The sequence below is a fragment of the Callithrix jacchus genome, chromosome 4 (genome assembly GCF_049354715.1).
Source record: "Callithrix jacchus isolate 240 chromosome 4, calJac240_pri, whole genome shotgun sequence".
In the NCBI taxonomy this organism is placed as follows: domain Eukaryota; kingdom Metazoa; phylum Chordata; class Mammalia; order Primates; family Cebidae; genus Callithrix; species Callithrix jacchus.
Window position 1 is genome coordinate 131,821,965 of NC_133505.1, and position 19,329 is coordinate 131,841,293.

The 19,329-nt window shown below is 37.9% G+C and overlaps 1 protein-coding gene across 11 annotated transcripts in view; it reads left to right on the plus strand.

The window, feature by feature from the left end:
• The window catches only part of TPD52L1 (TPD52 like 1), a 107,953-nt gene that overhangs the window by 75,399 nt on the left and 13,225 nt on the right, over positions 1-19,329 (plus strand). For all 11 annotated transcript variants that reach the window (XR_013534908.1, XM_008994979.5, XM_035296623.3 and 8 more), the window contains exon 4: positions 16,905-17,006. Coding sequence is in view for 10 of the 11 variants with exons in the window: in XM_008994979.5 (XP_008993227.1) it covers positions 16,905-17,006 (102 nt within the window). In the remaining variant the exon portion in view is untranslated. The remainder of the gene's footprint in view (positions 1-16,904; positions 17,007-19,329) is intronic.

Here is a 19,329-nt window from a genome sequence, read left to right on the forward strand (position 1 = left end):
TAGCCCTAACTTTAATCCCAAATTTCACCATCAACAAATTGTCTTTGGGTGATGCATTTTCTTCTCTGCTATCACACTTTGGAAGGTAAAGATATTGCTTTCCTAATATCTAAGTAGGAGTCAATTTTTCTGTCTTTCTCCTAGACATAGAGATACCTGATAGTAGGAAGAGGTACCAATGATTGACAGCAATTATTTCAGTTTTGCCAGCAGCCAACTTTGCCTGCTGGTTCCTAAGAACTAAGGTGTAAGACTTTTTGCTCTTATGTGAAAATGTCCTTGGTATGAGGAATTGAGTCTGAAATGAGCATGATATCTCCCCAACTTTCTTAGTTTCCATAAGAATGAGAATGTTTCTCTCCCCCTAAATATGGCCTAGCAGTCCTATTGGGTTATATGCCTGTGTACCCTAAGAACTCAACCAGATAAGTTCAGGGCACAGCTCAGAGTCAGGCAGGATGGAGCCAGGGAGCTTGTCAGTTTATCTCCACAAGCTAACCAACCTTCCCCAACCTAATGATGACAGTTATGGAAAAAAATAAGAAACCACAAATTGACGTGCAGCAATTTAAAAGATAAATGGCAACACCATATGAACAATCTCCTGAAAGGATAACTGGATTTTAGGCATTAAATTAAATAAGCTTACCTGTTCGTAGTTTTGGCCACTGTCTTTCCACTTTGGTGGCCAATACCAACTAATGGCCCTGACAGTGGAAGGCTGAACAATCTTTAATTCTCTGGGTCTGGTCACCTCTATATTTAATCCAGGCCTGAGGGCTTCATATTACACTGGTCTGAACTTCCCTGTGGGGTATAAGAACCAGGAAGACCTTCCTGCTTGGCCTTCCTAATCACATTGCACAGGTAAACTAATCAAATGAAAGGCAGGGCAATGCTGGCAATTCTGTTGCTGAAGGAGAGAGGTCCCTGGCAGGGAAGTGGGAACGTCTAGCAGAGGGAGTGTCAAGTTTGTGCAAGGTCTGATTGGGGCAGGGAGGGGAGAGATTCATATTCCTCCTGGGACTGGAAACAGAACTGGCAAGTTCAAGGAAGGTTTCTAGCCTCTTCCCACAGGCAATAATGTCTAATTTGTGTTTTTCCATGTTTGAAAAACAATTTTTGTTTCTTTTTGAGATGGAGTCTCACTCTGTGGTCCAGGCTGGAGCTCAGTGGCACCGTGTTGGTTCCCTGCAATCTCTGTCTCCCAGGTTCAAGCAATTCTTCTGCCTCAGCCTCCCAAGTAGCTGGGATTACAAGCATGTGCCACCATGGCCTGCTAATTTTTGTATTTTTTAGTTGAGATGGGGTTTCACCATGTTGACCAGGCTGGTTTGGAGCTCCTGACCTCAGGTGATCCACCCACCTTGGTCTCCCAAGTGCTGGGATTACAGGCATGAGCCACGGCACCTGGCCACAAGTTGGTTTTATAGCCAGGTGGTCTACTTAATGTAAAGCATTTTGCTGGATGAGTAGCCCAGATTTATTCCCTGGGGTTGTGGAGTTTAGAGTCTAGTTAGGAGGGCAGAGTTTGAGTTTTATTGTTGTTGTTTGTTTGTCTGTTTGACAAAATCATGGACAAGAAGGATAGAAAGGATTTGGAGAACAGACTAACAGTTGTTTCCAGGTGGATGATAAAGGAAGTAGTAGGACCCAGTGCGACGATAGTAGGTCTTTGACTTGGGCTAGACCTAGACATGAGTGAGTGTCGGAACTGTTTACTAGCATTGTGGTTAGCCTCATGGTTGCTTGGGTTGAAATCTAGGCCTTGCTGCATTCATGAAGGCAGATCATCTTAATACCGATCCCATAGGTAGTGAAGATTCATTCAGTAAATTAATGTTTGTAAAGCCTGCAGGACAGCATCTGACACTCTGTAGGCATCAAGTAATTATTTGCTGCTGTGAGAAAGATTCAGAAACAAGTCTGGAGGAGAAGCCCAAGAATTTGTTTTGGCTCTATAATGTCTGAAATGCCCAGTATATAAGCACATTTATAGACTGAGAGGACGACTCAGTGGAAAAGTTTAAGGCAGAAATGGACATTTGGGACTCATCGAGAGCTAGATGAGTAGATGAGATTTCCTTTAAGATTATTTAATAAATATAAATGGTCCTGAACTCACTAACCTTTCAGACTGAAGTGAACTTTCCTCTGTAGGGAAGAACCAATCCCTCTCTTTAAGACTAGACATAAGTCTATCAACCATATAATTTTGGGAAAGGGTCTGTCTCCAACCCTTTCTTCTTAGTTACTGAGGGAAGGCAGAGGGCCTTAATTATATGTTTGGAGGAGCAATAACAAAATCTGTATCCCTCTGAATTAATTAAACCCCTGTTCTTAGTGTTGTTCATGATACCCATTTCAGGACAAAATCTACCCCTCATAGGATGAAAAATTTGAAGTGAAGAAATGATGAGCTGTTGATCGGGTTAGGTTGGGTAGAATTAGATTTCAAAGCACTAAAAAAAATTGTAGCTGTCAGAGGATGTGTGTGATTCCCAGAGGCAATACTTTGCATACTGATTAAGCAATCATGACCTATTTAGTTTGATTTATAATGAAAAGAAAATCTATGGTATGTTAATGAAAGATCTTGGCATATTTCAGTCTGCAGTAGGATTCAAATTGAAATAGGCCTTGATAAGTAGGAATAATTACACAGCAGACTGAAATTATCTCCTTTACAGAAAGATTCCAGGAATATAGGAGCAGGTCAAGAGATCATCAGTATCCATGGTTTCTTGTTGCTGTTCTTGTCACAGTTTTTTACTTGCCTGGATTTGTATCTAAGAACATTCAAAAAGTCCTCCCCCTCTTTTGGTTTTCTGCTGCCTTTTTTTGTTGTCATTAGACTTCAGGGACACATGGGAGAGGTGGGTGACTTTGGGGTGAAGAAGGAGGAGAAGTCAAATTTCTTGTGTAGGCAGCAGTAGAATCAGGAAGTGCAACTTTATGGTGGACTATTCAAAGCAGTGGGCTTCATTTATTCAACAAGTATTATGCTTTGCTAACCCATAAAATATCCCCACTAACAAACTCTGAATTGTGCCACAGTGTAAATGGTAAGTCAACAGAGAGCAGAGGTTTTAGAAAGGAATTTAAACTATTCCATATTTTTTAAAAGCTTAATAACTTTATCCTATATAAAGAGGACTAAAAGCCTCACATTCAGCATTTTAAAAATGCACAGTGCTCAAAAGTTGAAGTTTAGTATATGATTGATTTACTCTTTGATTTTGGGCTTCTAAGACTTCCAGGACATTATGATTAGGAATTCTTATTATCTCTTTTGATGAGGGAGCCTGGTTGTAGCACTATTGAGTTCAGGAGTGCCAGTGAAGATTAAAGACCTAATTTTAAAAGATGTACATACCCAATCTCTCACATGGTTGTTCATTCTTTTTACCTTCAAGCTTTCATCTTATTACATAAGGCAGGAAATAGATTCTTTTTTTCTAGATTCAAGTGGTAAACTTATGTTCTGATAATATATTTAGGGAGCCTTTGGAATAAAATAATCCTAAATGATTTTTTGCATTCTTGGGTGAAATGCTGTGTATTCAACCATTAAAGGAATACTTGCTTTTAAATCTCTTAAGAGGAAACATATTCATGCTATAAAATATCTTCTTATAAAAAGACGAATTTTTTATTGCTTCTAGTTGTATGTAGAAAAAATACTTTAAGTGAAAACAATTTAAAAGACAACGTGCTTTGTCCTTTCGATTATTAACACTGCTTTTCAAATTAGTAAAACAAGTCAAGCGGACTTTGCATGAAAAGCCAACAGAATGCCTTTGATTTGGCTTGCAGAGACCCTTACCTTACACTACTGAAGATCCACCTAAGTCAGCGTGCTGTACAAACAGCTAACTCTGTCCTTGCCAATAAACACTATCCATTCCAGCCAAACTGAGTCTGAAAAGCCCACTTTCCTATTGACTTTCACTGAAAAACAGGAAGTTTACATGTACTCAAAACCAAACATCTCTCAGTGAACAGTCTTAAATGACTGAATGCATGTGACATGCTCTATGAACATTAGCTGCCATTGCTTTAAAAAACATTAGCTGCCATTGCCATTGCTGCCAAAGAAAGGGAAATGTTTAACTATGAAAGTAATGGCAGCTAATGTTCAGCCCTAGGCCGGGTTTGAGCCTTATTGGGAAGTACAGGTCCCTACAGGGGTGTTGTTTGCTAGAAAGGCTTTAAAACACACAAGGGCAGATTTCTCTTCTTTCATCTGAAAGCTTCAGTTGTTCTCCTGAGGCAGGAGTTTCATATTGGGAACTCCTGATTCTGCTCCTGTAGCTGAAGTGAGGACAGGCACAGAACACAGACTTGAAGCATATACTTTCAGCGTTTCTGCCACCTAATGCACAACTGACAGCAACTTGAAGATATCTTACACATTCTTGCTTTTACTTAAGGCAAATGTACTGTTCCTGTGCTTTATCAATTATGTAAGTCAGCAATGGTGAACCTATATTTAGCTTAAAGCAAGAGAACTAGCAATCTGAAATGCTAAATACTATTTCCATTTAAATTACAAGATTGTCAAGTCAATCAGAATATTAATATTTAAGTTGTTTTTCATTATTTGAATATTATAGCACATAGTTTTATATGATAGGATTGAAAAACAATTTTAAGTATTAAGAATGTGCCAAATTCCATGGCATAATAAAGGGAGTAAAATGCAATATAGCATCAAGTGCTGTGACTCGCACCTATAATCCTAGCCCTTATGGGAAGCCAAGGTGAGAGAATTGCTTGAGCTCATGAGTTCGAGCTCAGCCTGGGCAGCATGGTGAAACCCCATCTTTTTTTGCATTAAAAAAATGCAAAAAATTAGCCAGGCACGATGGCATGTGCCTGTAGTCCCAGGTACTTGAGGGGCTAAGGTGGGAGGATTGATTGAGCCCAGGAGATGGAGGCTGCAGTGAGCTGTGTTTACCCCACTGCACTCCAACCTGGGTGACCAAGTGATACACTCTACAAAACACACACACACACACACACACACACACACACACCCAACTTCTTTGGGCTGATAGCAGTGCTTTTTTTTCCAAGACACAGGCTCCTAGCTTCTGGATGGGGATCTATATTACTCAGGCAATTTTAAGATCAAGTTCAATCAGGATACAGCATAAGCAATATATAACTCCTGAGGCAGGCACCATTTGCTCAGACCAGGCATGTCCACTATCTGGGTTTCTCTGGGCCACACTGGAAGAATTGTCTTAGGCCACACACAAAATACGCTAACACTACGGATAGCTGATGAGCTAAAAAAATAATAATTTTAAAAATTAAGAAAAAATTCTAAAAAGAATCTTATAATGATTTAAGAAAGTTTATGAATTTGTGTTGGGCTGCATCCAAAGCTGTTCTGGCCACACACGACCCACAGGCTGCAGGTTGGACAAGCTTGGCTTAGATGATGGTGTGAGTGGTGTTCCTTGTGTTTTTAAGTACTTGGAGCCCAGTGGCCTATTTCTCATGGGGTTTCTGGTTATTTTGTTCCTGGAAATCATTTCCTTATCTATAACCCTTTCTTACTGTTTACCCTTTGGAAATCTCTTTCAATTGTTGATTTCCAAGTAATAAAATAGCAACTAACTGTTTTCAAGAAATGTGATGGTTAGCTGGGCTCAGTGGTGCTTGCCTATAATCCCAGCTGCTCGGGAGGCTGAGGCAGAGGTTTGCCAGAGTATAGGAATTCAAGGCCAGCTTGGATAACATAGTGAGACCCCATCTCTTTCTCTCTCTCTCTCTCTCTCTCTCTCTCTCTCTCTCTCTCTCTGTCTCTCTCTCTCTCTCTCTCTCTCTCTCTCTATATATATATATATATATATATATATATATGGAATATGATGGTTAGCCCAGAGAAGAGGTGTAAAAATGTGGGAAAAATGTGCATCTTAGCATTCTTGAAATACAGTATTATTTCTCTTCCTGAACACCAATGCTATGGAAAGCTGACCCAACTCACCTCAAATGTCTATTATCTTCAAGACAACAAGACATTTTAATGGAAGGCAGGCACCCTGGACTAGGCTCTAGCCTTACCTATGTCACTGAAGAGTCACGTAATTCTATTGGGCCTCAGTTTTATCATTTATAATCTGAAGGGATTCAGCTCCAGTGCCCTTCAGATTTAACATTAAAGAATTCTCAGAAATAAGGAGTCCTAAAATCTTTAACACTGCATTAAACTACCCATATAGCTGAATTTTAACTTTAAAATTTCACATAGAAATAGAGTTTCATGGTGGGCATCATTTGTTAATATTAGAAAATAATATTTATTAATATTAGTGAATACTAATATCACACTAAAAATCAGAATACTGTATATGCTCATATCCCATTTTGCTATAGAAATGTGTTTAAAACACAACATAGCTACCACCTATTTTTTATGTTTAAAACACAACATAGCTACCACCTATTTTTTATATATACTTCTCTGTAGCTAGCTATATTTAAATTATACATTAAATTCAGAATGTCATACACACAGAAACAAGTGTTTAAAAAATCAACACTTAATTCAAAACATTCTCAAATATATAAGGTTAAACTACATGGAACGGCTTAATTTTAAGAATTCTTGGCCAGGCGCAGTGGCTCAAGCCTGTAATCCCAATGCTTTGGGAGGCCAAGGCAGGTGGATCACGAGGTCAAGAGATCGAGACCATCCTGGTCAACATGGTGAAACCCCATCTCTACTAAAAATACAGAAAATTAGCTGGGCATGATGGCGCGTGCCTGTAATCCCAGCTACTCAGGAGGCTGAGGCAGGAGAATTGCCTGAACCCAGGAGGCAGAGGTTGCGGTGAACTGAGATTGCACCATTGCACTCCAGCCTGGGTAACAAGAGCGAAACTCCATCTCAATTAAAAAAAAAAAAGAATTCTTGAAGAAATGTGGACCCAACACAAGAATGAATTCTTTAACTGATAGCCAGTCCCAACTTCATGCAAAGGCCACAGAAATTTCAGACTATTTATTTACTTTTCTCCTGAGTCACCTTTCAGGCAACACAGAGTCAGTGGCAGGTGGATGCGCAATAGACTTTCTTCCTTTCCTCCACCCTTCCCTGGTTTCCTTTTTCCCCTTATAACTCCCTTCTCCCTAGGGCTCAGTCCATTCTGCAGGCACCAAGTGGTCAAAGCCCCAGGGACCTCTGGCCTTGATTGGATAGAAAAAGTTTGCTTTTACAGACTTCCCAAGGGTGCAGTCTTAAGTCTTTTGAATTCTTCAAAATGGGACATTTAAAATACAGCACAACCCTTTTCTTGCCAAATTTGATGGCATCACAAAGCAGAACAGCTAGAGCAGAGGCCCTAAGGGAGGAGGGGGCCTGGTATGTTCCAGGAACAGTGAGAAGGCCACAGGGGCTGGAGCAGAGTGAAGGAGTAAGAAGAGATGAGAGGGGACCAGGCTGTGTAGGGCCATCAGAAGGCCCACCAGGTGGATTTTGACTTTTCACCGTGAGTGATATGAGGAGCCAGTGCAAGGTTTTGAGCAGAGGCCCACTCCAATTTTATGCTTTAATGAGTCCCTCTTGGTACAGTGTTGAAAAAGAACTGTAGAGAGGTAAGGTAGAAGTATGGAGTTTAGTTAGGAAGTGATTGCAAGCGCCCCAGTGAGTGATGATGGTGGATTGAACTAAGGGGGAGAGTAGTGTAAGCAGAGAATAGATTTCACATCTATTTGGGGTTTCCTGATGAATTTGATTTGGAGAATGAAAGAAATAGGTCAAAGATGGTGCTAGTCTCCTATTGGGGCATTCAATAGATGGTTCTGTTTTCTTACCAAAACACATGATAAGGTTTTGCACAGGAAAAAAACAGTTTTTCTTGATGCTTTTTAGAATTGTGATGTCAGTAAGCCCTGGATTGAGCCTTATTCTGAATCATAGTCCATAGTGTAAGAATATTTCATCAGCATATAATACTATACTTTCTTCACTTCCAAAATGTATGAACTCCATTATTTAGTTATTTAGAGACAGAGTCTTGCTCTATTGCCAAGGCTGGAGTACAGTGGTACAATTTCAGCTCACTGCAGCCTCTGCCTCCTGGGTTCAAGTGATTCTCCTCCCTCAGCCTCCCAAGTTGTTGGAATCAAAGGTGTGTGCCATCCAGACCAGCTAGTTTTTTGTTTTTTGTTTTTTGTTTTTTTTCGGTAGAGATGGGGTTTCACCATGTTGGCCAGGCTGATCTCTAAATCCTGACCTCAGGTGATCCACCCTCCTCAGCCTCCCAAAGTGCTGGAATTACACGTGTGAGCCACCACACCTCACCTTGAAGCCCATTTTTAATGCCCTTTTCACAGATCTGATTTCATTACCCAGTTACTACTTACTGAAACTTTTGTCAGCATCCTAAAAATATAACTGTGGCAGGAAGTCCAGATTTTTCTTTGTTTATTTGAAAATAAGTCCTCTAGTTTTTAAGGCGAAAGCTGCCACTTTTAAGTCTTGCATTCTGAGTTTAGTGAATCCAAGCATTCAAGACACTGCTTTAGGAGCAGACTTCTGAAGAATTCGTAGCACATGCCATTTCAAGATCACACCTCACTAAAATCTTTTCATGATGATGGATGTTTTTATTTCTACCCTTTCACATTTCTAGTACCATTTTAACTGTCTTATCACTAATGACAATTTAGATAAGTTTTTATCTTTTTCCATTGTATTTCAATAGTTTTTGGGGAAAAGGTGGCTTTTGGTTCCAGGGATAAGTTTTTCAGTGGTAATTTCTGAGATTCTGATGCATCCATCACCCCAGCACTGTACACTGTACCCAAGGTGTAGTCTTTGATCCCTCACCCCACTCACACCCTTCCCCATAAGTCCCCAAAGTCTATTATATCCTTTTTATGCCTGTGTCCTCACACTTAGTAGTCCCCACTAGTGAAAACATACAATGTTTGATTTTCCAGTCCTGAGTTACTTCACTTAGAATAATCATCTCCAACTCCATCCAGGTTGCTGCAAATGCCATTATTTCATTCCTTTTCATGGCTGAGTAATATTCCACAGTATGTATGTGCATATATATCTATATAGATAGACAGATATAGATATATTAACATTTTATTTATCCACGCATCAATTGATGGGCATTTAAGCTGGTTCCATAGTTTTGCAATTGCAAATTGTGCTGCTATAAACACACATGTGTAAGTGTCTTTTTCCTATAATGACTTCTTTCCCTTTGGGTAGATACCCAGTAGTGGGATTGCTGGATTGAATAGCAGTTACATTTTTAGTACTTAAAGAATCTTCACACTGTTTCCTATAGTGGTTATAGTAGTTTACATTCCCACCAGTGGTGTAAAAGTATTCCCTTTTTACCACATCAATGCTGATGTCTATTATTTTTTGACTTTTAAATTATGGTCATTTGTGCAGGAGTAAGGTGGTATCTCATTGTAGTTTTAATTTGTGTTTTTTAGTGATCTTGAGCATTTTTTCACATTTGTTGGCTATTTGTATACCTTCTTTGGAGAACTGTCTATTCATGTCTGTATTAGTCTGTTATCATGCTGCTGAGAAAGACATACCCAAGACTGGGTAGTTTATAAAGAAAAAATGGTTTAATGGAGTCACAGTTCCACATGATTGAGAAGGCCTCACAATCATGGCAGAAGGTGAAAGGCATATCTTACATGGAAAGAGGAGGAAGGAGAGGCAGGAAAGAGAGAATGAAAGCCAAGCAAAAAGGGAAGCCCCTTATGAAACCATCAGATTTATAAGACTTCTTTACCACCACAAAAACAGTATGGGGGGAAACCGCCCCCATGATTCAATTCTATCCCACCAAGTGCCTCCCACAACACATGGGAATTATGGGAGATAAAATCAAGATGAGATTTGGGTGGGGACACAGGCAAACCATATAAATGTCCTTTACCCACTTTTTGATTTTTTTTTTTCTGATTTTTTTGCATTTCTTGTAGATTCTGGATATTAGTCCTTTGTTGGATGCATAGTTTGTGAAGATTTTCTCCCACTCTATGGTGTGTCTGTTTACTCTGTTTATTATTTCTTTTGCTGTACAGAGTGTTTTAGTTTAATTAGGTCCCATATATTTATTTTTGTTGTATTTGCTTTTGTATTCTAGGTCATAAACTCTTTACCTAAGCCAATGTTTAGAAGAGTTTTTCTTTCTTTTTTTTTTTATTGAGAAGAGTTTTTCTGCTGTTATCTTCTAGAATTTTTATAGTTTCAGGTCTTAGATTTAAGTCTTAGATTCATCTTGAGTTGATTTTTGCATAAGATGAGAGATGAGGATCCAGTTTCATTCTTCTACATGTGGCTTTCCAATTATCTCAGCACTATTTGTTGAATAGGGTGTCCTTTCTTCACTTTATGTTTTGTTTGCTTTGTCAAAGTTCAGTTTACTGTAAATATTGGCTTTATTTCTATGTTCTCTATTCTGTTCCATTGTCCTACATGCCTATTTTTATACCAGTACCATGTTATTTTGGTAACTACAGCCTTATAGTATTGCTTAAAGTCTGGTAATGTAATGCCTCCAGATTTGTTCTTTTGGCTTAGTATTGTTTTGGCCATGTAGGCTTTTTTGGGGGGTTCCATATGAATTTCAGAATTGTTTTTTCTAGTTCTGTGAAAAATGATAATGATATTTTGATGGGAATTGCATAGAATCTGTAGATTGCTATTGGCAGTATGGTCATTTTCACAATACTCTACCTATTCATGAGCATGGGTTTTCATTCATGTTTCCATTTGTTTGTGTCATCTGTGGTTTCTTTCAGCAGTGTTTTCTAGTTTTCCTTGTAGATATCTTTCACCTACTTGTTTACATATATTCCTAAGTATTTTATTTTTTATTTTTTGCAGCTATTGTAAAAGGGATTGAGTTCTTTATTTGATTCTTGGTTTGGTCATTGTTGGTGTACAGCAGTGCTACTGATTTGTGTACATTGATTTTGTATCCTGAAACTTTAATGAATTCATTAGTCAAATCTAGGAGGTTTTTGGATGAATCTTTAGGGTTTTTTAGGTATACGGTCATATCATAGGTGAACAGCAACAGCTTGACCTCCTCTTTTCCAATCTGGATGGCTTTTATTTCACTCTCTTGTCTGATTGCTCTGTCTAGAACTTCCAGTACTATGTTGAATAGAAGTGGTGAAAGTGGGCATCCTTATCTTGTTCGAGTTCTTGAGGGAATGCTTTCAACTTTTACCCAGTTAGCATGAGTCTGGCTGTGGATTTGTCATAGATGGCTTTTATAACTTGAAGTATGTCCCTTCTATGATGATTTTGCTGAGAGCTTTAATCATAAAGGGATGCTGTATTTTGTCAAATAATTTTTCTGTGTCTATTGAGATGATCATATGATCCACTTGATCATGCTGGATTATCTTTCTGATATGCTTTTGGATCCAGTTAGTATTTTGTTGAGGATTTTTGCACCTACATTCATCAGCGATATGTTTTCTTTTCTTGTTATTTGCTTTCCTGGTTTTGGCATTACATTTGGTGATACTGGCTTCATAGAATGATCTGGGAGGATTTTCCTCTTTCTCTGTCTTTTGGAATAGTTTCAGTAGGATTGGTATCAATTCTTCTTTAAATGTCTGGTAGAATTAAGATGTGAATGCATTTGGCCCTGGACTTTTTTTAATTGGCATTGTTTATTACTGTTTTATTTATTATTAGGTTCCATTTGTGTGGAATCTTGCTACATATGATTGGTCTATTCAGAGTTTCTATTTCTTCCTGATTTCATTTAGGGGGTTGTATTAATATATTTCCAGAAATTTATCCATGTCCTCTAGATTTTCTAGTTTGTGTGCATGAAAGTATTTGTAATATCCTTGGATGTTTACATTTCTATGATATCAGTTGTAATATCTCCCATTTCATTTCCAGTTGAGCTTATTTGGATTCTCTCTCTTTTCTTCTTGGTTAATCTTGCTAATGGTCTATTAATTTGGTTTATCTTTTTGAAGAACCAGCTTTTTGTTTCATTTAGCTTTTATATCTTTTTTTGTTTCAATTTCATTTCATTCTTCTCTGATCTTTGTTATTGTTTTTCTTCTGTTGGGTTTGGGTTTGGTTTGCTTCTGTTTCTCTAGTTTCTTGAGATGTGACATTAGGTTGTCTGTTTGTGCTCTTTCAGACTTTTTGATGTAGCCATTTAATGCTATGAACTTTCCTCTTAGCACTGCTTCTGTTGTATCCCAGAGGTTTTGATAAGTTGTGTCACTATTATCATTCAGTTCAAAGAATTTTTCAATTTCCATCTTGATTTCATTGTTGATCCAAAGATTATTCAAGAGCAGATTATTTAATATCCACATATTTGTCTAGTTTTGAGGCTTCCTTTTGGAGTTAATTTCCAGTTTTATTCCACTGTGCTCTGAGATGATACTTGATATGATTTTAGTTTTCTTAAATGTATTGAGACTTGTTTTGTGGCTTATCATATGGTAAATCTTAAAGAATGTTTCATATGCTGATGAAAAGAATGTATACTTGAGTTGTTGGGTAGAATGTTCTGTAAATATATGTTAAGTCCATTAGTTCTAAGGCATAGTTTAAGTCTGTTGTTTCATTGTTGGTTTTCTGTCTTGATGATAACATGTCTGGTGCTGTCAGTGGAGTATTGAGGTCTCCCACTATTACTTTGTTGTCATCTATCTCATTTCTTAGGTCTGGTAGTAACTGTTTTATGAATTTTGGAGCTCCAGTATCAGATGCATATATATTTAGGATTGTGATATATTCTTATTGAACTAATCCTTTTATATTTACATAATGTCACTCTTTGTCCTTTTTTTACTGTTGTTGCTTTAAAGGCTGTTTTGTCTGATGTAAGAATAGCTACTCCTGCTCACTTTTAGGTTCCATTTGTGTGGAATATCTTTTTCCACCCCTTTACCTTAAGTTGATGTGATTCCTTATGTGTTAGGTGAGTCTCTTAAAGACAGCAGATACTTGGTTGGTGGATTTCTATCCATTTTGCCATTCTGTATCTTTTAAGTGGATCATTGAGGCCATTTACATTCAAAGTTAGTATTGAGATGTGAGGTACTGTTCTATTCATCATGCTAGTTGTTGCCTAAATACTGGATATTTTTTTTTCATTGTATTCCTGTTTTGTAGGTCCTATGAGATTTATGCTTTGAGGAAGTTCTATTTTTGGGTATTTCAAAGTTTTGTTTCAACATTTAGAATTCCCTTGAGCATTTCTTGTCAGGGTTCTTGGTAGTGGCAAATTCTCTCAGCACCTGTTTTGTCTGCAAAAGACTTTATCTCACTTTCATTTATGAAGCTTAGTTTTGCTGGATACAAAATTCTTGGCTAATTGTCTGCCAATTATTTTGTTTAAGGAGGATAAAGATAGGACTCCACTCTCTTCTGGCTTGTAAGGTTTCTGCTGAGAAACCAGCTGTTAATCTGATAGGTTTTCCTTTATAGGTTACCTGATTTTTTTGCCTCACTGCTCTTAAGATTATTTTTTTTTGTCTTGATTTTAGATAACCTGATGACTGTGTGCCTAGCTGATGATCTTTTTGTGAAGAATTTCACAGGAGTTCTTTCTTTGAGCTTCCTGTATTTGGTTGTCTAGATCTTTAGCAAGCCCAGAGAAGTTTTCCCCAATTATTTCCTCAAATAAGTTTTCTGAACTAAAATTTTTTTTCCTCCTCAGGAACACCGGTTATTCTTAGATTTGGCCATTTAACTTAATCCCAATTTTTTTGAAGGCTTTGTTCATTTTCTTTCTTTTTTCTTTGCCTTTGTTGCATTGCGTTAATTTGAAAGCCTTGTCTTTGAGCTCTGAAGTTTTTTCTTCTACTTTTTCTAGACTCTTGTTGAAACTTTCCACTGTATTTTTTATTTCTCTAAGCATGTCTTTCATTTCCAGAAGTTATGATTGTGTTTTCCTTATGCTATATATTTCATTCATAAGCATGTCTTTCATTTCCAGAAGTTATGATGTGAGGTACTGTTCTATTCATCATGCTAATTGTTGCCTAAATACTGGTTATTTTTTAGTGATGTCTTTTTTTTTAAGTTTCTTTAAGTTAGTTTTCAATCAACTTACCTTTCTCTGATATCTCCTTGAGTAGGCTAATAACCTTCTGAATTCTTTATCTGGCCATTAGGAGATTTCTTCTTGATTTGAATCTATTATTGAGGAGCTAGGGTGAACTTTTGTGGGTGTTATAGCACCCCAGTTTGTTATATTACAAGAATTACTTTTCTGATTTCTTCTCATTTAAATGGACGATTTCTTAAAATTGTTCTTGAATTTATTTTTAATTGGACTTTTTTTTTAAACTGAAATTTATTTTTTCCCTCTTAAGTATTAGACTTTAATGTTTATTTTAGCCTAATTTAATTCTTGGTGCTTATAGAGGTGAAGACTCATGTATGAGATCCTTAGTTACAGAAAGTTTTTTTGTGTGCTGGCTTTCTGTGATGCTGGTTGTAGTAGTTATATTGTTGGTACGTGGGTGAGTTCACTGTCAAGGAGTTGGAATGGCAGGGATCTCCTGAAGCTTATCTCATTCTCTCATGGTGTACCCTTATTTATTTATTTATTTATTTATTTATTTAACTTTTTCCCACTATTTTATTTACTGAGTTGATGATTTAGTCTTTGGGCCATTAGGAGAGGAGGGCAGTCATTGGTTGTGGCTAAGGCAGATGGGTAAATGTAGTACCCATTTACCTCAGCAGATGGTGGGCTGAGGTTCAAGCCTTGATGAAGGTGGCTGGAGGAGCTCTCAATTAGATGTCCTGAGGTTTTATTAGGGTGAATAGTTGGAGCTACCTCAGCTCCCCTACCAGGTCAGCAGGAAAGCTACTCATCTCACAGCCTCCTTTCTGTCCCAGTGTCCTGGCTATTCAGATCAGACGGCACCTCTTTTCATCTATGGAAATGTTGATGCTCCAAATAGGGAGGAATTGTGACTTTGCCTCTCAAGCAAGCCGGAATCTGGAGTGTGTTCCTCCTGTGGGGCTGCACTTACCCCAGATTGTTTTCAAAAAGGCTGTCTCTAGGTGCCTCTGTTCCTCTGGGGGAAGCCCAACTGTGTCTGCAGTGGAGTTCCATGGGAACAAGGGCCCTTTCTCCAAGGCCCTACACAATCACAGAGGCTGCCTGCCATTTGGGATAGAGGTGCAGACTTTCCCTACTGTGCCCAGCACTGCAATTGTGTCTCTGCTATGAGAAACTTCCCACCAGTAGAAAGATCTGGAATTCAAGGCCAGCTCTTCACACTTTTGTCCCACAGGGTGATCCTTTGATGTAGTGCTCTCCCCTTCCCTTAGAAATTGGACTTCCTGAGAACTGAACTGCAGTGACTGTTATTTCTCTTCATGGCCTAGCCACCCAGCAGTACTACCAGGCTCTGGGCTGGTGCTGGCAAATGTCTGCAAAGAGTCCTGTGATATGACGTCTTCAGGTCTCCCAGCTATGGATACCAGCACTTGGTCTGGTGGAGGTGGCAGGGGAGTGAAGTAGACTGTGAGAATCCTTGGTTGTAAGTAGATTTAATGTGATGGCTTTCTCAAATGCTTCTTATACTAGCAGTGAAGTTGTCATGTGGACAGACTCAGGACCTCTGGTTGGCCAGGATGTTACAGGCAGCAGTATTAGCTGTTCTTTTCTTCTTCCTGGAATCAGGGTTACTCTGTCATGAGTTGAAGTAATGGCCTGAGTTGATCAACCTCCAGCCAGGAGGTGGTGCTTTCAAGAGGGGCACCAGCTGCAGTTGTCACAGTGGGATTTAAGCTTGCCCTAAATTGTCCAAGGGAGGTATTCTGGTTTCTCAGGCGATGGGTGGTCCATAAAGCTCTTAAGAGTTTATGTCATTTGTGTTCTGCTACCAGGGCAGGTAGAGAAATGCCATCAAGCGGGGACAGGGATAGGTGTGTCTGCGCTCAGACTTGTCTACTTTATTAACCAACTCAGAAATTTCTCAGCCCTATAGGTAGCACCATTGTCCTTCCTGTCCCGATGCTCACCTCCTCAGGGCAATCTTTTGTCTTGCTCTTGTCACTTATCATCTCCTGTTGAGTCTATCTATTCTATCCCTGTAATCCATCATACTCTCTTTTCCTAGTGCCACTTTTCCCAGTTCAGTCACAGAAGGTTGTCCCTTTTGATATCATCCACTTGTTCATCTACTGTTTATTGAGTTTCTCCTTTATCCCTTTCTCAGTGACTAGGGACACAAAGATGAATGGCTTCCTTGCCCTCAAGTAGTCAAGTCTAATATGACATAGACTTATCAACAAATATTCACAGTACTATATTCCTAAAACTGTTTTGAAAAAAAGTCACTATATTATCTTCAGATGATGTGCTTTTATTATTTCCAGCTATATATATTAGAAAAATAAGCTAAAAAACCAGCTGTATTTTGCCTTTTCTGGGTTAGTTTATCCAAATTCACAGTATAAGCGTAGATTTTCCTTTAAAACCTAAACCTGCAATTTCTAATTTCTGTGTCACCCTTGGTGACTAGAGCTTTCATTGACAAGTGTCTTTTTTAGAACTAATACACTTCAAGAACAACATTCTACTCTCTGATCAGCTCCATTATTTGTCATGAAGATCTGTACATTCAGATCTGTATTTGTATCTGTATTTATATTCCTGAATTCAGATTTAATGGTCTGACTTCCCTTCTGACGAACAGCAGCCAACCCATCATCTCCAGACAATGAATGGAAACAGTTGCTTTTGTGGTTCTTCTTCCTAAATCTGTTGATGTTTGGAGAGGACATGACATATGAAATGAAAGGACATTTTCAAAGTAAGGAATGAGAAGGAAGATTAATTTTTTATGGGTGTTCATGATATAAAAACTGTGTTATTCTGTTTTACTTCTAGCTACAAGAAAACACATGAAACCCTGAGTCACGCAGGGCAGAAAGCAACTGCAGCTTTCAGCAACGTTGGGACGGCCATCAGCAAGAAGTTCGGAGACATGAGGTACTGTGGGAAAATACCGTGGGAAGGGTGCTGAGCCCTTGGCTTTCCAATTGAAGGGAGCACTAGCCATTAGCTGCTCATCTCAATATATGTATTTTTTTATTTTAATGGATAAAAATGTTATATGGCTGGTATTATTGATGACTAAGATTAATTTTTACATTGGGATGCTTTTGCCTGAAGGTCAGGCTTAGGTGACCTGGTCCCAGACTTGCTTTTCTACTAGGACCCAACCTGGTAAAAATAGAAGATACAAGGTAGTGAGACAGATTTCAAAAGAATGCAGAAAAATCTTACTAGCTGTAATATAAATGATAAATTAAAAAATGCATTCAGTGAAACATGCTTTGATAAACTATTCTAGGTTATATATTTGTATACATCCAACTAGTATATTCTTCTGTGTTAAGTATATATGTTATTTATCCTTTTATTCCATAAAGGTACCATACATATATACTTCTGTAATTTTCTTTCTTCATTTTAAAAATATTTTGTATGTTAATATTTATTGCACCTTCATTTTTAATGAATTTATTATCTCCTATGAGTGTACAGCTATAGCAGCACTTTTAGTTAAGTACCCTTGCACATTTTGGTTATTTTCAGTATTTCACTGTTATATAAAATAAGGATGACCATCAAGATTTATTTTGACTTGGTAACCAAAGGTTCTCACTGAAGGCACTAGAAAAAAAAATGCGGTATTGGCCATAGTGTTTTATATTATGTACAAGGAATTTATCACATATAGAGTTATTGCTCTTTTCGTTTTTGCTTATGTCAATACCAGTCATAGTTTATTTTGCATTTGGCTGATATGCCTTGGAGGATTTTTCTTTAGCATCAGTTTCAATTTTCCCTCTATTCTTTAAAAACTTTTTTAGTACATTTAAATTTCTTCTTTAGAAATAAATCTGTGTGTATTTACTTTCCTGGATTCTTAAATTATTACTTTTTTATTAAAAAGAAAAAGCTTTGGGCTGAGCATGGTGCCTTATGCCTGTAATCCCAGCAATTTGGGAGGCTGAGGCAGGCAGATCACTTGTGGTCAGGAGTTCAAGGCCAGCCTGCCTAACATGGTGAAACCCTGTTTCCATTAAAAAAATGTACAAAAATTAGCCAGGCATGGTGGTATGTGCCTGTAGTCCCAGCCACTCGGGAGGCTGAGGCAGGAGAATGGACTGAACCCAGGAGGCAGAGGTTGCAGTGAGTCCAGATCATACCACTGCACTCCAGCCTGGGTGACAGAGTGAGACTCTGTCTCAAAAAAAAAAAAAGAGAAAGCTTTGACACTGAGAGGCAAATATTTATATATTTCTATCTTTGCATTTATAGATATATTTTTATGTATTATTAAATTTTTTTACTTCAAAAATTGCTGGACTGTACAACAGTCACTATTTTAACAACTAGGCATTCACAAGGACACATGCATGAATCTGAGTACATTGTTTTATCTTCATTTTTACTAATATCACAATAATAAAAAGTAGTTGAACTTCCTCAGAGGCAGATGTGATAGACAGGTAAACCCCCTGGATTATTAATTACCCCTAATTTTATTACAAATAAAATTTGTAATCATTTTAATGGCATTATAACATTTATCTAAATGAATTAATAATCCTTTAAAACAGGAAATGCTATAACCTGTTATACCCAAGAAAACATATTTTGCCATGTTTATAAAATTGGTTCTCTACATACTGAGCTCACTTGAACCCTGGGAACCCTGCGTGATACTGCTAACTAGAATAGTGCTTCTGCATCTTTAGGTGATTTTACAAACACCTCTGAAGCTTATTTAAAATACTTATTCTTAGGTTACACCTTTCAGAGGTTGTGCCTCAGTAACAACCTCTGGGTTGGGGTCTAGGAATCTGCATTTATAACAAGCCCCAGATTATTTGGCTTCAGAGGGTCAATTTATGAGAAAGACAGACATAAGTTAGCTCACCTGTACCTGGGGTTCTCACTAATAAAATGGAGATAAGAATAGCAGTATCATTGTACTATTATAAAAGTAGCAGAAGAAAGCTTGGCATGTATTATACACTCAAAAAATAGCAGGTTTTTTTCTTTAAGTGACCAGCTTAGTTACAAGATAGCCCCACATGACAGAAAGTAGAGAGAGTACATTAACAGGAGCCCACTGTATTTTGTATAGCCCCTGTTCGTTGTTTTTTCTCAATAGTGAAGAATGAAGACTGTGTTTCACATATGTAATATGTTGACACAGTCTTTAAATATGTATTCATGTTTAAACACTAATTTGGTACAATGTTAAGGTTGTATTTACTGCCTTTCCTCCTGTTTCAAT